Genomic DNA, 19428 nt, shown 5'->3' with positions numbered 1-19428 from the left:
CTCCGTCGCTCGCTCTCCCCCAATCTCACTCACTTTCACTGGGCTGGGGGTTGGGATGCGGGAGGGGGTGAGGGCTCTGTCTGGAGGTGGGGGCTCTGGGGTGAGCCCAGGGATGAGGGATTTGGGTGCGGGAGAAGGCTCCCAGGCTGGGGCAAGGGGTTGGGGTGCAGGAAGGGGCTCCGTTCTGGGGCTGAGGGGTTTGAAGTGTGGGAGGGGGTGCGGGCTCTGGTTGTGGCCGGAGATCAGGGGTATGGGGTGCAGGAGAGGACTCCGGGCTGGGGCAGGGGTGAGGGCTCCGGCTGGGGGTGAGGGCAGGGGGGTGGGGCCAGAAACAAGGAGCTTGGGTGCAGGAGGGGTCTCAGGGCTGGGGCTGAGAGTTGGAATGCGGGGGGGAGTGTTGGGCTGAGGGGTCCCAGCGGTGCTTACCGTGGCTCCCAGGAAGTGGCCACCAGGTCCCTGCAGCCCCTAGGCTAGGGACCGCAAAGACTAGGCAGCCGCTTCTGGGAGCCACACAGAGCTAGGGCAGGCAGGGAGCCTGCCTGAGCCCCGGGCCCCTGCTGTGCTGCGGACAGGATTTTTAACGGCCCGGTCAGCAGTGCTGACTGGAGCCGCCAGGGTCCCTTTTCAATCGGGCATTCAGTCGAAAGCCGGACGCCTGGCAACCCTATTCCTATATCTTTCTTGTAGAAGTCTCAAGGATCACAGTTTTTTCCCAACACTTATCTATATTCAGTGTGTTCATAAAATAATCCCTTCTTTCTTTGTTTTGCTCCCAGATTTCATTACTATACATTAATAAAATCACCTTACAGGGTCCTAAAGTGTTTTGCAAAATACAAATAAGAACTTTACTCACCATGCAGCCACCTCTGAAGATAGAAAACAGCAGCTTTTTAAACAGTGCACAGGACAATAGTTTAGAACCAAAAAAAAAAAAAATGAGGTAGAAAAATCGAGGCAGTTCCAGCATGGACCAATGGACTCTTTTGATAGTGTGATAAATCTGACAGCGTGCGGTCTGGCAACCAAAGCCAACTTTCATACCATGACTTTTTGTCATTGAGGGAACATAAATCCAGGTATCTGTCTATAATGCTGAGCCATCCCTGCATTGTCCGTTAACATGGGAATGCTCATGTACAACACTCACCTCATTGCCTATCCTTATCATGTGGGCTGGCCCCAAAGGGATGATATATTTAGCAGAAAAGAAAAGATTTTTTTTAAAGTGGTAAAACTTACACTCCATACAAAAGCAATTTAGTTGTGGAGAAGTAAAGGCTTTTAAATAATTATCTTGATATTCTATTTTCTAGAAGTAGTCCTTAAAGACATAATGTAGAAGAGAACCAGCACTTGCACTGCAGAATTAAGTTGCTTGGCATCTCAAGTATAGCACAAGCATCTTTAGATAGTCCTTCCACCCTAAAACACCTCATCATAAATCCTTGAGAGACAGAAAAGAAATCAAGGATAAAAAGGGAAGAAAGTTTAACCAATTAAATTAAAGACATACCAGCAGATTTTAAACTCATATTTTTTAAAAAATCCTTACCTATTAAAAAGGAAAGAATTGTAATAATCCAATTTCCTCTTTATCACTGATGCTCTTTGTTTCCATTTCATGCTTTGCTCAACTTGTACAGTTAAACAGACCAGTCAGTTTCAGTTCCTGGTTCTCTGGAGAGCAAAAACTGCAGGGGGACAGCTAACTAAATCCAAAAAAACAAACCCAGACCAAGATTTTCCCAAAACTCTGACTGAGCATCTTTTTAGTTTCAAACAAAACAACTTTTTATTTATTATATTTGACTGCACTTCCTGGTTCCAGCTGGTCCTGAAAGGAAGAACACATATACCTCAAGAAAGTTATTTACACGCATGCTGGAAGCAAGAAGTACCAAGAGTGCCTCCAGAAAAGTCTTCTCTTGTGGGATCTCCAACCTAGTTTTGCATTCTCAAAAGATTTAGACCGTTTGGATATACTTTGGATCATTTTTAGAGGTTTATTTAAAAAACCAAAACTGGATATATAGATAAATAGAGGTAAGGGAGACAGATAATACTAATGGCAGATGTGTTTGCAAGTGGTCAAAGTAGCAGTAGTCAACTAGCAGCCTGACCAATACAGTAGGCATCATGGCAGAGGTAAGTTAACTAGTCAGCTTCTGTTCATGTCTTTTTGCATGAAAAATGCATTAGAGAACTGGGTGGGGTTAGTGCTCATGAGAGAGGGACTGATAGTAACAAACACACAGGCAAATATTATGCCAGGTGTCCAATGCATGGTTCTGCCCAACCAAACCCATTGTCAATCCTTTCCAGATACACACACACACAGGACTCCTGAGGATTGCTACAGTATGTGTTAACACTGGGAGGAAAAAAGTGTGTCCTGATTATGCAATCAGAAAAAAAGTTAGATTACAGGAGGCTCTCTCAATATGTTTTCTTGTGAACATATCATCTGTACATTAACTGAAGCGTGTGTCAATTCTTGCTGGGAACCAACTAACCACCGAATGACTTGTGTATATCATATCATTTTTCTACAAAGGGACAGAGACAGGACTGAAGTTAAATAAAAACATTAGAAACAACATGGGACAAATTCAGTGTGTTCCCAAAATAATAAGAAAAGTAATTCGAGCCAACACAAATATTTAAAATTGGTTATATAAAGTTTAAAAATAAATCCTGGCATTCCTTCAGTTCTTTAAAGAGACAAATAAACAGCAGCCATCTCTCCGCCCTTTGGATAATATTTATTGCTTGTGATGGCTACAGTGTCAAAGCAACTTTTAAGTAGTAGCTCCATTTCACTAGAATACATTCCAGTTCATTTTGGCAGATCTGAGTAAGTGTGCATCATAGAAATCTCAGTGTCATTAGCAGCTCTCCAAAGATGAGGCGTCTGAGCCTGATCTGAACCAACTTGAACATTCACCCATCAATCAAACCAAAAATATTTTTCAGATTCAGGAACGTTCCACTAACACTGAGACGTTCTCTCAAACCTTTTGGGGTTCCCCCCATCACTGACAGAGATTGGACTCATTTGCCCAATTTGTGATGCAGGCTCTGCAATCATCTTAATTTGTCAGGTTCTTGAATTTTACCAAGATATGAAATTATGTTTCCTTCAATGGCACGTAACCAAAAGAATAATTCAGAACACTACCCAGTGACCTCCTCCAGCATGACTTAAAAAGGAGTAGTTTTAGTTTAGTTTTAGTTTATAGCTAAATGAAAGCACCTGTTTTCTCTGGGTAAAAAATACAATCCTTTAAGGCAAATAACATTTAAAATTTTTCAGCTTTACAATTTTTAGTTCTGGTCTCTTGGAGCTTTTGCACATGAAAGAGAGAGTGGAGCTTGAAATGGGAATTCTTAAAGCTTTCTGGTTTTGCATTCAAATCCTCGTACTGTATTTTAGAGCTGGTCAGAATTTTTTTGTCTAAATCTTTTTCAATGAAAAATTACTTTTAAATCTAAATTTTTGAACATGTTGATTGTTTTATGTTTTGCTAAATTAAACTTCATCCAAGTGTTTTGATAGCGTTGAAATGCTCAGTTTCAACATTTTGAAAGGGAGCATTTTGATTTTTCCCCCCCAAAAATCTTTTCAAAACAGAATTTTATATGAAAAACATTTTTTTTTTTTTTTTAAAAAGGTAAAAAATTGAATTTAATTTCCAGGGAAATTTAAAAAAAAAAAAGGGGGGGGGCGGGAGGTTTATTCCATTCCAAAATAGAAAACAAATTCCCCATAAAACAGAAAATTCTGCTCCCGCCCAGCTGCAGTGTATTTACAAAAAGCAGTTCGGCTTTATATGTGCATTATATGTTCTAAGTGAAGTATCAACATTCCAATGGATACTACAGTGAAAACGATAAATGATAAAGAGTGGAACCTTGGATATATTAATGGCCAAACTTTTTATTTCTTCAAGTGCATGAAGATCAACTTGTGTTTTCATATTATGACAGATCCACAAAGCTGAGCATCTCTGTCACTCTGAGCACTTGCAAAGCAATTCCTGAACAGTGGAAAGTTATAGAATATTCAAATCGAATATTCTATCATTTATTTTCTTTTTCCCTTTGGTGTCTTGACTTCTACATACCTCCTGGAGACCTGTGGATCTCTTGCATGCAAAGGGGCCAGAAGGTGTAAGGAGCTATAAATTCACATAGCAAATGGCCAGTTTTAATTTACATCTTCATACATCTTTCTGTTAGCTGCTTTTCTTACTACCCGCCTCTCTTCTGGAACCCCAGGTGTGAGTTACACCAACGTAGGCTTCCTTAAATCTATACTAAAATTAGAAGGGATGTGTAACTGAGTGCAGAGAGTATACATTACTCATCAGTAAGTAGGAGCAAGTCTAAGCAAGTGCATTTTTCTAAGTCAGTCTACGGGATTCTAGAATTAAGCAATGTACAGGCTGAGGGAAGAAGGTATAAACTTCAATGTAGATTCCCCATGTCTTGTCTTCTTTTCTTCCCCATCTGCAGTGGTGAGCTGGAGCCGGTTCGCGTGAACCGGTTGTTAAATTTAGAAGCTGGTTTAGAACCGGTTGTTAAAAGGCTGGGCAAACTCTGGGCCGCGGGCCATATCCGGCCCGCAGGACCGTCCTGTCCGGCCCGCCTGAGCTCCCGGCTGGGGAGGCTCCCCCGGCCCCTCCCCTGCCTTCCCCCCTCTCGCAGAGCCTGGCGCCAGCACTCTGGACCGCTCCTGGGCAGCTCTGCAGCTCCTGCCGCTTTCAGTGCCATGGTAAGGGGGTGGGGCTGCGAGCTCCCCCGGGCCGCACGGCATCCATACACACTGCCCTGAGCAGCATGGTAAGGGGGCTGGGCCGGGGCTGGGAGGAGGGGTAGCGGGGCTCTGGGGGCTATTTAGAGGACCGGTGCTCCCGCTGCCTCTACTGCCCTGGCCCACCACACCTTTAAATAGCCAACCGAGCTCCGGCGCCGCTACTCCAGGGCTCCGGGGGCTATTTAAAGGGCTGGGGCAGTAGAAGCAGGGGAGTCCTGGACCCTTTAAATAGCCGCCGGAGCCTTGGAGTAGCAGCGGCAGCTGGGGGCTCCAGCAGAGGTTTAAAGGGCCCAGGGCAGTAGTAACGGCTGAGTCCTGGGCTCTTTAAACTGCTGCCGGAGCCCCCGGCTGCCACTGCTACCCCGGCGGGGGAGGGGGAGGGCACTTACCGGTACAGGGTGGGCTGGGGCTGGCTCTGACCCCCCCCATCACAGCCCCTTCCGCCCGAGGCCCCGTCCTTTCTGGGGGCCAGAGCTGGCCCCAACCCAGCCCCATACCAGTAAGTCCCTATTTCTACTTTCACCCCTGGGGTCGGGGCAGTCAGGGGACAGGGAGCGGGATGAGTGGAGTAGGGGGTGGGGTCCTGGGGGGCAGTTAGGGTGGGGGGCCTCGGGCTTGTACTCACCAGGCGGCGCTTAATAACCGGTTCCCTACCGGGTCGACGGCGGTACTTCGGCGGCGGGTCGTTCACTCACTCTGGGTCTTCAGCGGCACTGAAGGACCCGCCACCAAAGTTCCACCAAAAACCCAGAGCGAGTGAGGACCCACCGCTGAAGTGCCGCCGAAGACCCGGTAGGGAACCGGTTGTTAACATTCTGGCAGCTCATCACTGCCCATCTGTATTAGACTGAAAACACTTGTGGGCCTGAAACTTGTGGTATTCGAAGGCCCTGCTCCTGCTATGGTTGCCAACCCTCCAAATTTGTCCTGGAGTCTCCAGGAATTAAAGATCAATCTTTAATTAAAGATTATGTCATATGATGAAACCTCCAGGAATACCAACTGAAATTGGCAACCCTAGCTCCTGCAAATTGTGCCCTGAACCATAATGGAGCCCCATTGACATGGGCTCTATGGGGCACAGGCATCCAAATCACGTGGATCAACTTGCAGGATCAGGATTTAGAGTACTAACCACCCTCTAAAGTGGATGAGGCTCTGGGAAGGTGCAGGGAGCCATCCACGTGGAACAGCTTGCAGAAGTGAGGTTTGTTTGCAGAGTGACATTTAAAATTATTTTTAATAAATAGTTACCACACCAATTGTAATTACCCCATCTCTCTCTGGGAATGAAGGAAGGCTGTGTTTTTCTGTACTGGGTCAAACATTACTGAATCGCAAAAGTTTGAATTTAATTTAGTGCTAAGGAAAGGGTGATAGTTCAAGGTGTATGTGGAGGGAGAGAGCATTTTCTATCGCATCAGTTCATCCCTAGCTGAAATGCATTACAAATACAATCCTTCAGACACATTACCAGGTTCATACTTACACTATGAACTAAAGCACTGGCTTAGAATTACCTGTTCGCCATCCAAAACAAACCAAGTACACTCCACATATAACTTCCCCAGCAGATTTCAGGAGTCTGCCGACAATCGAAAGGTTATAGTTTTGGAATAAACCCAGTGGCCACATCCTTCACAAACTAATTGTTTTCTTTTTCACATAGACAGGAGTCTTACGCTGGAAGTTGTCTCTAATGTTTCCTGTTAAAGTGCTTTGCTCATTCCTTCCAAAGGATAACAAAATAAAAGGGTGATAATTTTAGGCACTCCCCAGTTTGGACTGGATAAGCAAGCTGTTGGTCCACAATCACCACATTGACTGATATTCCTCCTTGTGTTGTAAACAGGAAAACCACGGAGACAAACAAGCTGCAAGGAGAGAATCTAAACAAGTGGTGGGCAACCTGCGGCCCATGGGCCGCACGTGGCCCGTCAGGTTAATTCTCTGGTGGGCCGCGAGACAGTTCGTTGATATTGACCATCCGCAGGCACAGCCGCCCACAGCTCCCAGTGGCTGTGGTTCGCAGTTTCCCGGCCAATGGGAGTTGCGGCCCGCGCCACTTCCCGCAGCTCCCATTGGCCAGGAATGGTGAATCGCGACCACTAGGAGCTGCAGACGGGCAATGTAAACAAACTGTCTTGTGGCCCACCAACAGATTACCCTGACGGGCAGCATGCGGCCCGTGGGCCACAGATTGCCCACCACTGATCTAAACTGAGACTAAAGGAGAACACATGGTCCCCCTCAACCTTTCGTTACTATATGGTTTTGTAGGAAGAGTTTGGAATTCAGTCGGGATGGGTATAGTACTCCTGAGTGGCAAAATCAAGTGTGAATTATGTACGTCCACCCCCAAACAAGTGCTGATCTACCTTTAAAGCACAATATGCCATCATATGTTTAGTTTACACTACCTGACACAAAGGACTAGTTTAGGAATGGTTTACAGAGTTTCTAAAATCCAGACGGGGTAGTGTAGTGGATGGAGCACTGGACTGGACTCAGGAGACACTGGTTCTACTCCCAGCTCTGCCACTGGCCTGCTGAGTGACCTTGGGCAACTCACTTCCCCTCTGTGCCTCAGTTTCCCCATCTGTAAAAAGGGGATAATGATACTGAACTTTCTAAACACATTGAGATCTACTGATTATTTGCATTCTTCAACCCGTAAAGCTGAGTGCCTTAGTTACACCATGCGTCCCAGAAGAGAAAAATCAAAAATAATAAATGCAAAACACTCCTTGACCCTAATCCCCTCTTACAATAGCCTGTCAACATAAAAATATACATTGTTCAAATCTCTCATCTCCAGTCCTTCCATTGCTAGGAGGAAATCTTGTATGGCCCATTGAGAAATGTTATATATCCTACTGGGATAAAGGTCACATTTCTAGCCCTGCAGGACCATGAGAGAAGAGATAAAGTCTGAAAAACTGCCATCGGCCCACAACTGACTCAACCTGTCCTGTAAATCCCAAACCATAGCAGATGAGCACCTGTGCAAATAAGTCTGGGCAAGATTCATATTCATGGATTCACAGATTCGGAGGCCAGAAGTGAACATTATCTAGTCTGACCACTTGTCCAAAACAAGTCATAGAGCTTCCCAAAAATAATTCCTAGAGCAGATCTGTGAGGGGGCAAAACTCCACTTGATCTTAAAATTACCAGTGATGGAGAATCCATCACCACCCTTGGTAAATTGTTAATGGTTAATCACCTTCACTGTTTAAAATTTATACCCTATTTCCAATCTGAATTTATTTAGCTTCAATTTCCAGTAATTGGATCGTGTCATACCTTTCTCTGCTACATTGTAGAGCCCAATATCAAATATTTGTTCCCCATGTAGGTACTTACAGACTGTAATCAAGTCATCCCTTAACGCTCTCGGTTAAGCTAAATAAATTGAACTCCTTGAGTCTATCACTACAGGGCATGTTTTCTAATCATTCTTGTGGCTCTTTTCTGGACCCTCTCCAATTTATCAATGATTTGGTGGCTCATAGCAGATGTGCATGATGGATGGATGAGTAGACAGGTAATATGGTAGTAGACACTGAACTGACCAGGCATGTGCATGTCTTTTCTATTTATCACACGGATACATAGTCTCTTACATGTGCTATGCAGGTTTTCTATGTAAAACAACCATTTATAACTTGGTTAAAATATACACAAACACGTGCATGTAGAAAGCCTCTTTGGAAAAATTGCATTTCCCTACAACTGTAGAGCAAATTTCTAGAGGAATCAGATAATTAGTCAAAAAGGGGCCAGGAGTAAATCAAAGAGCTTAAGGTACAAATCTGGCGCAACAGATTCCATTTATGGTTTACTAGGGATTACAGTTGATGAAATTGGCAGGAAAAATGAAGAAGCAACCTCAGCAGCCAAAGCATTGGGCACTCTGCTGGGTGGGCCTTCTTCAAGCCAACATTTGTTTTCTTTTGAGACAAATGGGCTTCGACTACAGACGGGAAGGAATAAACCAAGGGTTGCTCTGGCAGGATCCCTCCTAGCAGTCCCTCTGGAGCAATAGTATTTCTGCCTGCACTATAAATAATCCACATTGCCTTGTGCATATATGTCACCAGTGGTGAAGCCTGCCTGCAGGTTAATACGTAAAGTTAATTATTTTGATACCAAGAGCCATCGTTTGAAAGGAACATCCAGTGCTTTTAGCAGAATTTATGACACCCATGTTGTACATTCATTTCATGGAACATATACTATATATCCTGATGACCTCAGGGAGGTTAAGCAATATTAAAAAAATATATTTACGAATACATTCAAGCAAAAAAAAAAAATCAGGTGCTGCATAATTCCTATGTGGATTTGCTGTATTCCATTCTCCCCCCCCACACACACACACACACAAACACACCATTAAATGTATGTGGTTAAATGCTAACCTGCTCATGTCAATTTGGTTTTATTGATGAGTAGAGAAGTTTGGAAATTAAAAAGCATTCTATTTTCATGGTGGGTTTTAAGGCCTTCTTTAACCTAAAGGTAAAATTTTACTACACAGTTGTGCCATGATGCAATCACCAGGAGTCCCCTTCCCCACCACAGAGATACGCAGAGTTTGAACTTCTACAGCCAAGTCGTAAATCAGTACGAGGGAAAACGTGATAATTTCCTCGAGAGTTAGAAAGATTGGCAGAGGTGGGAACCTATAAACGTTCTCTCCCTTAAACCGAGAGAGAGCACAGGCATGGATGAATGTTCAACTTAAATAAGCATGAAAGACTCAGCCCTGTGGAGGTTTCCAGAGTCTCTCATTGTCTTTAATGGCAGCAGGAGGTGGGGGAAGGAAGATGACACTAGAATTTAGGTAGCACCTAGTTCCCAAGCCAGACTTGGGTCAGGCTCCAGAGACAAAGTAAAAAGGCTCCCCATTGACTTAATGGGCTTTGGATCAGATCTTTGGCAAATAGCAAAACCTCTGCAAAAGCAAAGGAAACCCAAAAACAAATAAACAATGGTTAATAGTGTTTGGATCTCTGGCAAACCACACACTTAGCTCAAATGTCTTCCTCCCCGGCAACACATTCCTAACCTTCCCTTTTTAAACGCAGCTAAATCCCTGTATTTAAGAGAAACATTGAAGAGGAACCCTGTACTGCGCTGCAGTTCATAATGGAGCACAGCACAGCACAACTAAGCACCGTGCGCCTCTCAGACTGTCAGAGGAGCTTCCCACAACGCACAGTCATGCCTGGCCAGTGCGTATCCAAGGGGACAAGGCTGAACTCTTCACATCAGAGTGAGGCAATGGAAAATGTTAGGTACAATAGTCTCCTAGCATGTTTCACACACTGTTCTGGCCAGCAGCGATACACAAGATTGTCCAAAGCAGTACATTTATACAAATAAAGCTTTGCTTTATAAATCGGCCCACCCACCCACCAGCCTCAGAGGCAGAACATGTGATGCGACTGAGCCTGGCTCATTCTGACACTCACTCGTTGGCTCAGCAAGGACAATGAAAGAAACAAACCCAAAAATATAAGCCCCGCATGAGCGTGTAGCTCTGATTCTCACTGCAGTCGTCATTCTTAGCAAAGCTGCACAGAGCCTTTGGTCTTACATACTGTACTTGTAAACTTCCTGCTGACCAGTGCACTAGGTCATTGCTCTCTTTGTCTACCCCGTGGTCCAAATCCACTGAAATTCTTGGCAGCTGTGACTGATTTTCATAGCTGCTGCAGCTCTGAAATCAGCCTCTGCACTAATGCACAAAAGCACACCAAAACCATCCAGAGCCACTCACTCCAATCAGGCTATGAGAGTGGGAGAACAGTCAAAACCAATGGGAGATTGATTCTATGGGTACGTCTATACTACCCGCTGGATCGGCGGGTAGTGTTCGATGTATCGGGGATCGATTTATCACGTCTCGTCTGGACGTGATAAATCGATCCACGAATCGACGCCCGTACTCCACCTCAGCAGGAGGAGTAAGCGGAGTTGACAGGGCAGCTGCGGCAGTCGACTCACCGCCGTGAGGACAGCCAAGTAAGTCGAACTAAGATACTTCGACTTCAGCTACGCGAATAGCGTAGCTGAAGTTGCGTATCTTAGTTCGAACCCCCCCGCTAGTGTAGCCCAGGCCTAAGAAAAGTAGGGGGGAGGGATTCAATGGAGCAGTTAACCCTTCTAAGGCTGGAGTGGTCAGCTGCATGACTCACGTTTCATCAGCCAAAGTGTTAGGGTCTCAGAATTGGCTCCCAGACCACTGTGGACAAGCAGGCTCAATCCTGAGCAATCCAGCTACAGCTATTTAACAAGGCCAGACAACAGCAACCTAGTATAAAGGAAGTCAGCTTTTGCTGCTTTTTTGTTGGTGGTGAAGAACCATGAAAAATGTGATCCTTGAAACACAGTGTTGGTGATTCTTCATTTCCAAAAAAATTTTGTAGACAAATGCATAACAAGTCCAGGCACAAAGGATTTCTTTTCTTCCCCCAAAGTGATAAACTTTTGTAAAGGTTTGGAGAGGCGTATAATGGAAATGCTTATACATCCTTAAACACAAGCAAACATAAGCACAAATGCAATACTTCAATAATACTGCGAGGTATCAAGAAGAGGAGAACATCTACAATAATGGGGAACAGGATTAGGCAATGAATTTCTGTCAGTGACCAGAAAGCCCATAAACTCATGGGAATCAGAATTTCAAATCAGTTGTGAAGGTCATTCATTCTTTCAAAGGAGAAAACAATGAAAGGCAGCCAACTGCTGGATTTTAGAAGTGATATGAGTAGCAGTGGTTTCTGCCAAACTCTATTTTATTGTTACCTCGTCCTCCCAACCCACCTGCAATCTATTTTGTCTACCTGTTGTGTCCTGTCTGACACAAAGATTGTGAGTTCTCCGAGACCAGGACTGTCTTTTATTACTAGACTGAACAGACACAAACACCGTGGGGCCATGGCCCATGACTGGGATTCCTAGAAACTATTGTAATATTACTAACCATAGCCAACACCTGTTTCCACTAGAATATCTTTAATAAATATAAAAGGGAGGAGTTGTCTCAAGGATGAGCAAGCCTGTTTATGTATTATCAATGCCTATAACATCTTTGCAACATCATCCATGAAGGTGAGGCTGTTAAGGCCCTGGCTTTGAACAGCGACAGCAGTGATTGATAGCAATAGCTAGCTCAGTTGACCAGCCTTCAGCTGGATACAAACCCACACGGGTCACCTATAATAAACACAGGGATCATATGAGGGGTTATCATCATCATCATCATCATGGTCTTGTGAAAATAAGATGAAGAAAAGATCTGACCTAACAAATGTGCAGCACTATACTGTTTGCTCTCAGTTTCAAATTCAGGTTGGTGGATTTTCCTGTCCCATCCTCTCACATTTTTCTAAATGAGGGAAATTCAGAAAAGGAGGAAGTAACAGCAGCCACAACCTGGAAACAAAATCCTATAAGGGGTTCAATGGTGTAAAACTGCCCTGGTCAGAATGCACGTTAAACACATTATGGGTCCATCTGTGGGATTTGCTGAGTACCTTCAACTCACATGGTCTCTAAGTAGAGGTGAGGACAAGTAGAACATCATAGTATACAGCCCAATCAAGATTAAGATTAGAGAAATATAGAAGAAAATATCTAACTTTTTTTTCTTTTCAATTTTCGGAGCCTCTCTCTCTACTCTTGCTTCTCTCTTTCCTGTCACGTTCCTATTTCTCTAATTTTTGTGTTTGCTGCGCATACTACTGAAAATGATACACATATATTAGAAAATAAACAAACTGGCTTAAAAATTCTTTTGGCTTCCTCTAATCCAGTAACACTGATGGAGGCTCGCAGGGTAAAAGTAGGTGTATTTTGTTACTGATTCTGACAAGCTCGCAGAAGGAAGACAGTGGTGGCCTTTAAAATAATTAAACAACCTAGAAAAACATTTTGTGAAGGGATTTTAAGCATTGACCTGTAGTTTGATTACAAGAATTGTAAAGTGGTGTCTTAATAGCTTGATGCCAGCTGGCGTTAGTTAGAACTTAAAAAAAAATTCTAGTGGGAGCCTGCAGATGCTGAGCTGAGATAGTGGAGAATGAAGCAATAATTGATCTTTTCTGACTCTCTCAAAATGATCAGCTTTGTACAATCTTTGATAATTTCCTGCATAATTTCTATGAGCCAGGGGCCTGATTCCACAAGGGGCTAATTGCCATCAGCTCCCACTGAAGTCAACGGATATTGAGTATACTCAACATTTTCAGAAGGTGCTAAGCAGTTTTCAGAACCGTACCCCAGAACCCCATAGCAAGGTATGCTGGGAAAGGTTCCCACAGGTGGACAATCCTACACTTCTGAGAGTCAGCAATGACCAGACTATCATAAAGAAAGTTACTTCTATTGAAGGAGCCGAATTCCCACCTTTCTGAGGACCAGGGATTTGGCCAAAAAAATCACAAGGTTTTGATAACTGGAGCAAGGTATTTGAAATAGATAGGGCATTCTGTTTTCCTCTGATGCTATGTCTTCAAATAAGAACTGAGATGCGTTTTGGACATCAGCAGGTATGCCAACACTGTATAAGATATGGTACAAGAAGTGACATCACTAGATATTCCATGAAGCAACCTATTACAAATTGTGACAAGTTTTGCAATCTCTGCATAGCCACAGTGGTGACAAAGATGACAATATGCATCGCCAGGAAGTTTGCTCCTTGGCAACAACTAAGAGACAGTGCATCCTCAGAATAAGGAAATGGAAAATTAATGGCCCCACAATTACTACAAGAAGTTCTGTTGTTGACACAAGACCTGCAATTACTGTAATAATAATTTAAAGCAGAATCTCCATAATGTACTGAGAGTCCCACTGCAAAAAATCTCTGCATTTGCAAGTAGGAGACTATAAAATTATAGTCATTTGCATTCTAAACTAGATTAGTTAATTTACTGTGAAAAGATGTAGTTAAGTTATTATTTATGACAATGCTTCATTATATGCTAGTAAACACAATTCAGTGTATTTTGTAGTTTTACAAGTATGAGACCTTATCACAAAATCTGGTATTAAATCTTCGCTGAGAAGCGAGATGTGGCTGGTGGGTTTTTATTGTGGGATCTGTGGATTAGTGACATGAAACCCAATGATAGTCTACTATAGGTCAAGTATCAGAGGGGTAGCCGTGTTAGTCTGGATCGGTAAAATGCAACAAAGAGTCCTGTGGCACCGTATAGACTAACAAATGTATTGGAACATAAGTTTTCGTGGGTGAATACCCACTTTGTCAGACGCATGTAATGGAAATTTCCAGAGGCAGGTATAAATATGGAGGCAAAAATCAGTCTAGAGATAACGAGGTTAGTTCAATCAGGGAGGATGAGGCCCTCTTCTAGCAGTTGAAGTGTGAACACCGCCAGACGTGTACCCAGAAGCCTCCTGTTGCAAGACAAGCCCAAGAAAGAAACCAACAGAACTCCACTGGCCATCACCTACAGTCCTCAGCTTAAACCTCTCCAACGCATCATCAGTGATCTACAACCCATCCTGGTAAATGATCCCTCGCTTTCACAGACCTTGGGAGGCAGGCCAGTCCTCACCCACAGACAACCCGCCAACCTTAAGCATATTCTCACCAGCAATCACACACCGCACCATAGTAACTCTAACTCGGGAACCAATCCATGCAACAAACCTCGATGCCAATTCTGCCCACATGTCTACACCAGCGACACCATCACAGGACCTAACCAGATCAGCTACAATATCACCCGTTCATTCACCTGCATGTCCACCAATGTTATATACGCAATCATGTGCCAGCAGTGCCCCTCTGCTATGTACATCGGCCAAACTGGACAGTCCCTACGTAAAAGGATAATTGGACACAAGTCAGATATTAGGAATGGCAATATACAAAAACCTGTACGAGAACACTTCAACCTCCCTGGACACACAATAGCAGATTTACAGGTAGCCATCCTACAGCAAAAAAACTTCAGGACCAGACTTCAAAGAGAAACTTCTGAGCTTCAATTCATTTGCAAATTTGACACCATCAGCTCAGGATTAAACAAAGACTGTGAATGGCTAGCCAACTACAAAAGCAGTTTCTCCTCCCTTGGTGTTCACACCTCAACTGCTAGAAGAGGGCCTCATCCTCCCTGATTGAACTAACCTCGTTATCTCTAGACTGATTCTTGCCTGCATATTTATACCTGCCTCTGGAAATTTCTATTACATGCGTCTGACGAAGTGGGTATTCACCCACGAAAGCTTATGCTCCAATACATTTGTTAGTCTATAAAGTGCCACAGGACTCTGTTGTTTTTTTACTATAGGTCAGTTTATTTCTAGTGTTACCCATGCTGTTATGTTCAGTGTCACATGAGGAATTGTCCAGCAGTAGAGCACCTCTCAATGAAGAGCATGGCATCAATGCTAAACACTAACCTGAGAAGTTCAAGAGTGTCACTGGTTGTCACAATCAGAGCTCAACTGTACCTGCGGTCTCCCAATTCTCTACTGAGCAAAAGAATTTTAAAACTCCAAGAGCTGCTTAACTAAAAAGAACATTAGGTTTTGCGGCAGATGATCGTTTACGTATCATGGCGAACAGCGTATCACCTGGGGTCCCTCTGATTCCAAATACCGAAGGGTCACCTAACCAGAAATGGCAGCAGTGTCTCTCCCCACCTAACTTTAGAACCACACTCACATCATTCTGCTTTCCACCATGGACTGAAAACAGAATTCTTTCAGGAGTTTCATGAGATTTCAAACATAATTATGTAGCCACGAGAGATTCAATGAGTTTGAATAATATTCATCTGAGATTACAAACTTCTAAAGCCTTGTCCGGACCAAACACAAACTCCAAACCTTTTGAGAGTCACTCACCATCCGTAACTCGGTTACTTAAAAAGCCAGAGAATTTTATACAGGCTCAGAGTCAATAATAGAAATAAGAGGGATAGCTCATGCTCAGATTAATGGAGGAGTCATCCGACTAGTGAATGCTCTCTCTCAGCAACAGTGTAATGAAGTGTAAAGTGTAATGAATGCATCTAAGGGCCAGGGGGCCTGGGGCCAGCCAGCTCTGTTTGGAGACAAAGCCTCTTCAGAACAGGTGTTTGGGCCTGAGGGAAGAGATTATCACAGCCAGCTGAGAAGGGGTCAAGTGATTCCTGTAAAGGGATGAAAGCTCAGCTGAAGAGTGCAGCTGTAGGAAGCAGGGTGAATCCTGTGGCAGGCACTGGAGCAGGGAGAAGAGAGACAAGGGGAAAGGCCTCTGGACCCGTGCTGCCTGCTTTGGCCAGGGGAATAGCTTTGTTTTGGTGTTATTTTGTGAGTTTTGTGTCTGAAGAATAAACTGGGCCCTGAAGGAAGGGCCTGAACAGATGCTGAGTGTGGCACTAGTGCTTCCTGGGGATCCAGGCCAGCAGCCCTACAGTATGTTTTAGTGGAGTGGCTGTCTCCAAAAGCCATGGCTTATCAACTATACAATGAAACAGAGAAATCCCAGCTAGACAAATTAGAAATATACTGTCATTTGAACAATGTAACCCGCAGTTCTGCTGGCTGCCAGTGGGTTCAGGTAGCTTGTTTACCCACCAGGATTAGGTGACCCATCTCAGGTGTTAATACATCAATTCATTTGGTCTTCGTAAGCACTTATCTCTACATCGTGACCACACATACTCCACACATACTGCAGTTGCAAAAAGAAACGCTGCTACATTAAGACTTCTGTTACAGAAGATTGAAATGAATGGTAATAAAGTGAATGGGTTAGGGACAGTCTCAAACACCACAGTGCGAAAAGTGGGTAATTTCATAGAGCACCTGGTACAAAGGGGAGGGAAAGGAAAACTAAAAGCAAAGAATATTTGATAAATCATTCCAGTGCAAACCTTAAAACCCAGATCTCATCACCAGCTATCTCACAAAACTATGTAATCAAAGAACTTTAATTTTTACTAGCTTTCTACTCAAGGACTGAGAACAATAAAGGATCATGACCTCCATTTCCACTCCTCCAAAGTCTGCAAGACTCTTTGATGTTTCCAATGTCATTCTCTATGGATCATATCACCTCCTCCCATGAGGGCACAGACTACCACGGATCATCATTCCTTACTACTTTGCATCCTTCCTTATGCAAACTAATGACCTTTCCTGCAGTTTCCCCAACTGGAAAAAAAACCTTGGCCTTGCTTCTATCCTATAAACAACTAAATTCTATTTGTTAAACAGCTGTTTCACTTTACTAATAAACAGCTGCTGGTAAATGTAAATGTGTTTATATATTTCCTTTACATAAACAATTACAATTCCCAAGTGTTTTGCAGGCAAATAGTTTCTCTTTGAAAACATTTTGTACCCCAAGCCTTAGCTAACAATAATTATAACAAATACAATAGCTTTCCAGACATGTGTTTCCCCCTAGTGAATACTATCCATCACCCAAAAACCACAATAGGGCTAGTATGAAATTAAGTATTTCTTAATGCAAGACCTAAGTAATAAACAGTTCATATTCCCTGAACTGTTTTAATCACAAGAATTCCGTAATATTATATACTAAAGCCTGATCATACATGCTGCTTTGAGCAAGGCCAGAATTATTAAACATGCATCCAGATATTCCAGTTAACGGTAAACTAATTTGCTTACATTTTCTGTAATGAGCTTTTTCCACAGCAGAAACCGGGAGCTGCACCATAAGCAGAAAACCTTGGAAGACGTAGTCTATATCCAGGGACACAAGCAACTTAATAGCATATGGTTGCTTTCTTGGTGGTCACTATGTTTGTTTTCAATTATGTCAGCAACCTTGCACAAAAATGCTAATAACGTCAAGGATTAATTTCATCTCCCAGGCTCAGGGTCTTTAGGTACAAAGCAGCTTCCTGAAAGAGTTCCTTCTTATGAGAATTATTGGCTACACTGGCTTGTCAGTGGAAATGTAAAGATAACATGGAGTTTAAAAACAGGGACTGTCTCAGTATCTGCCATGTGCAGCAAAGTGAATTTAGGTCAGTTTAATTTATGGAGAAGTGTCCTTGAAACAAGAGGCCAGTTGCATCACCAGGCCAATTATATCATCTCAGCATATTGCTCCACAGATTTGCATCATGATGCTTTACACATTAAAACACAAAAGTCATGTATACAATTTAAAAGAATAATTCCTTACTACATGGATTATTTTTAACCATCCTCTAGACTTCTATAAACAGAATTATAATTCTCTATTGCTTTTTTATTTACTTCTCAACTAGGAGGACACCTAGGGGACATTTCTTCAGTAACAGCTGTAGACCAAAGATCATTAGCATTTCCTACCAACTCATTGGTCGCGTACTCTGTCAAAGGAACAATATCATCCCTCCAGAAACATGGCTGGAGACACACATCCCCAATCTTGAATAAAGGAGGTAACAATCAATCCATGACATGGATAAAAATTCCAATCTCAACCCAAAATGAAGTCAAGAGTGTGCCCCAGACCTGAAAGTTGAGCCAGCAGCCACCTGGGAGACTCCCATAGTCATCATGGCAATGTAAGCACATGATTTGGAGAGTGCCCACTGCTTAGACACGAAAACATACATATGAAATAAAGCTATCCAACTACTGCTGTTCCGCCATAGTAACTTAGCATCCATATTTGGGGGAAATATAACAGCCAAAACAAAAACACAATCCATCCAATTAATATTTCTTGCATTGTGTGCTGAAGGCCATCAAATCCATATCTGCCTCCTAGGGCAGATCCCTTGGGGGGGTGGGGGGGGGAGTTCAAAACCTTCCACTGAGAAGGCCCTTCCATTGATCCAGGAAAGCTCAACCACAGGAACTGAAAAGCAAAAGCATCCCAAACCAAGTCAAACATAACTGCTTTGACGGCTTATAGAATAAATACTTAAAGCAACAGATGGAACTGCAAAAAGGTGAATGCCAGAGAAGAGATGGAATGTACTGACCTTCACGTAGGCTAGGTAGTGATCACACTTTTCCCTCATGTACAACAGCTGTAACTGCTGCACAACCTGTCCCATTGTTTCTCCAGAAGACACAAAGTAAACCCTGGGCTGTTCGCCTTTTTCTTTCTTTGCCACATCTGCAGTCAAGATATAATTCAAACCTGCCAAAAAATAGAAAACAAGAAGATTCCATGACTGTTAGCCCAAGGTGGTTCTTTTCTAGCAGCCTTTCAGTTTGTCTTGTTATATCTTCTGGCATGTTTACTTAGAGGATGTTCAGCACCTTGGATGAGGAGGCCCTTTACCAAGAATGTGAGAAAGCACTAGTAAAAAATAATTCAAAAAATTCTAGAGATATTTTACTCACACTGTTGAAAGAAAAACATGCTTTGTTTTCCCTCCACATCACCATAAACTAAGAACCAGATGTCAACAAGAACTTGTCATTTTCTGGTTGAGTTATAATCTCATTAGCATTTAGAATTTAACTAGAGGAAGTTGTTTGTATTTCATTTCCCTTTATGAATATTATTCCCCTGAAAACTACAGAACATGCGCTCATAGACCAATAAACTATCACCAGGGGGGTCTTCTTTCATTCTTTTCTATCTGCTGCGTAGT

At 43.2% G+C, this 19428-nt stretch overlaps 1 protein-coding gene across 1 annotated transcript in view; it reads right to left on the bottom strand.

The window, feature by feature from the left end:
• Positions 1–19428, bottom strand: part of LOC113409497 (integrin alpha-9-like) — a 296697-nt gene that overhangs the window by 196637 nt on the left and 80632 nt on the right. Inside the window, exon 15 of the mRNA XM_026663483.1 lies at positions 18808–18968. Coding sequence (XP_026519268.1) covers positions 18808–18968 — 161 coding nt within the window. The remainder of the gene's footprint in view (positions 1–18807; positions 18969–19428) is intronic.

The sequence above is a fragment of the Terrapene carolina genome, unplaced genomic scaffold (genome assembly GCF_002925995.2).
Source record: "Terrapene carolina triunguis isolate 2854851 unplaced genomic scaffold, T_m_triunguis-2.0 Scaffold33715, whole genome shotgun sequence".
Lineage (NCBI taxonomy): Eukaryota > Metazoa > Chordata > Testudines > Emydidae > Terrapene > Terrapene triunguis.
Note: the sequence above shows the minus strand (reverse complement) of the source record. Positions and strands in the feature narration are given on the sequence as shown.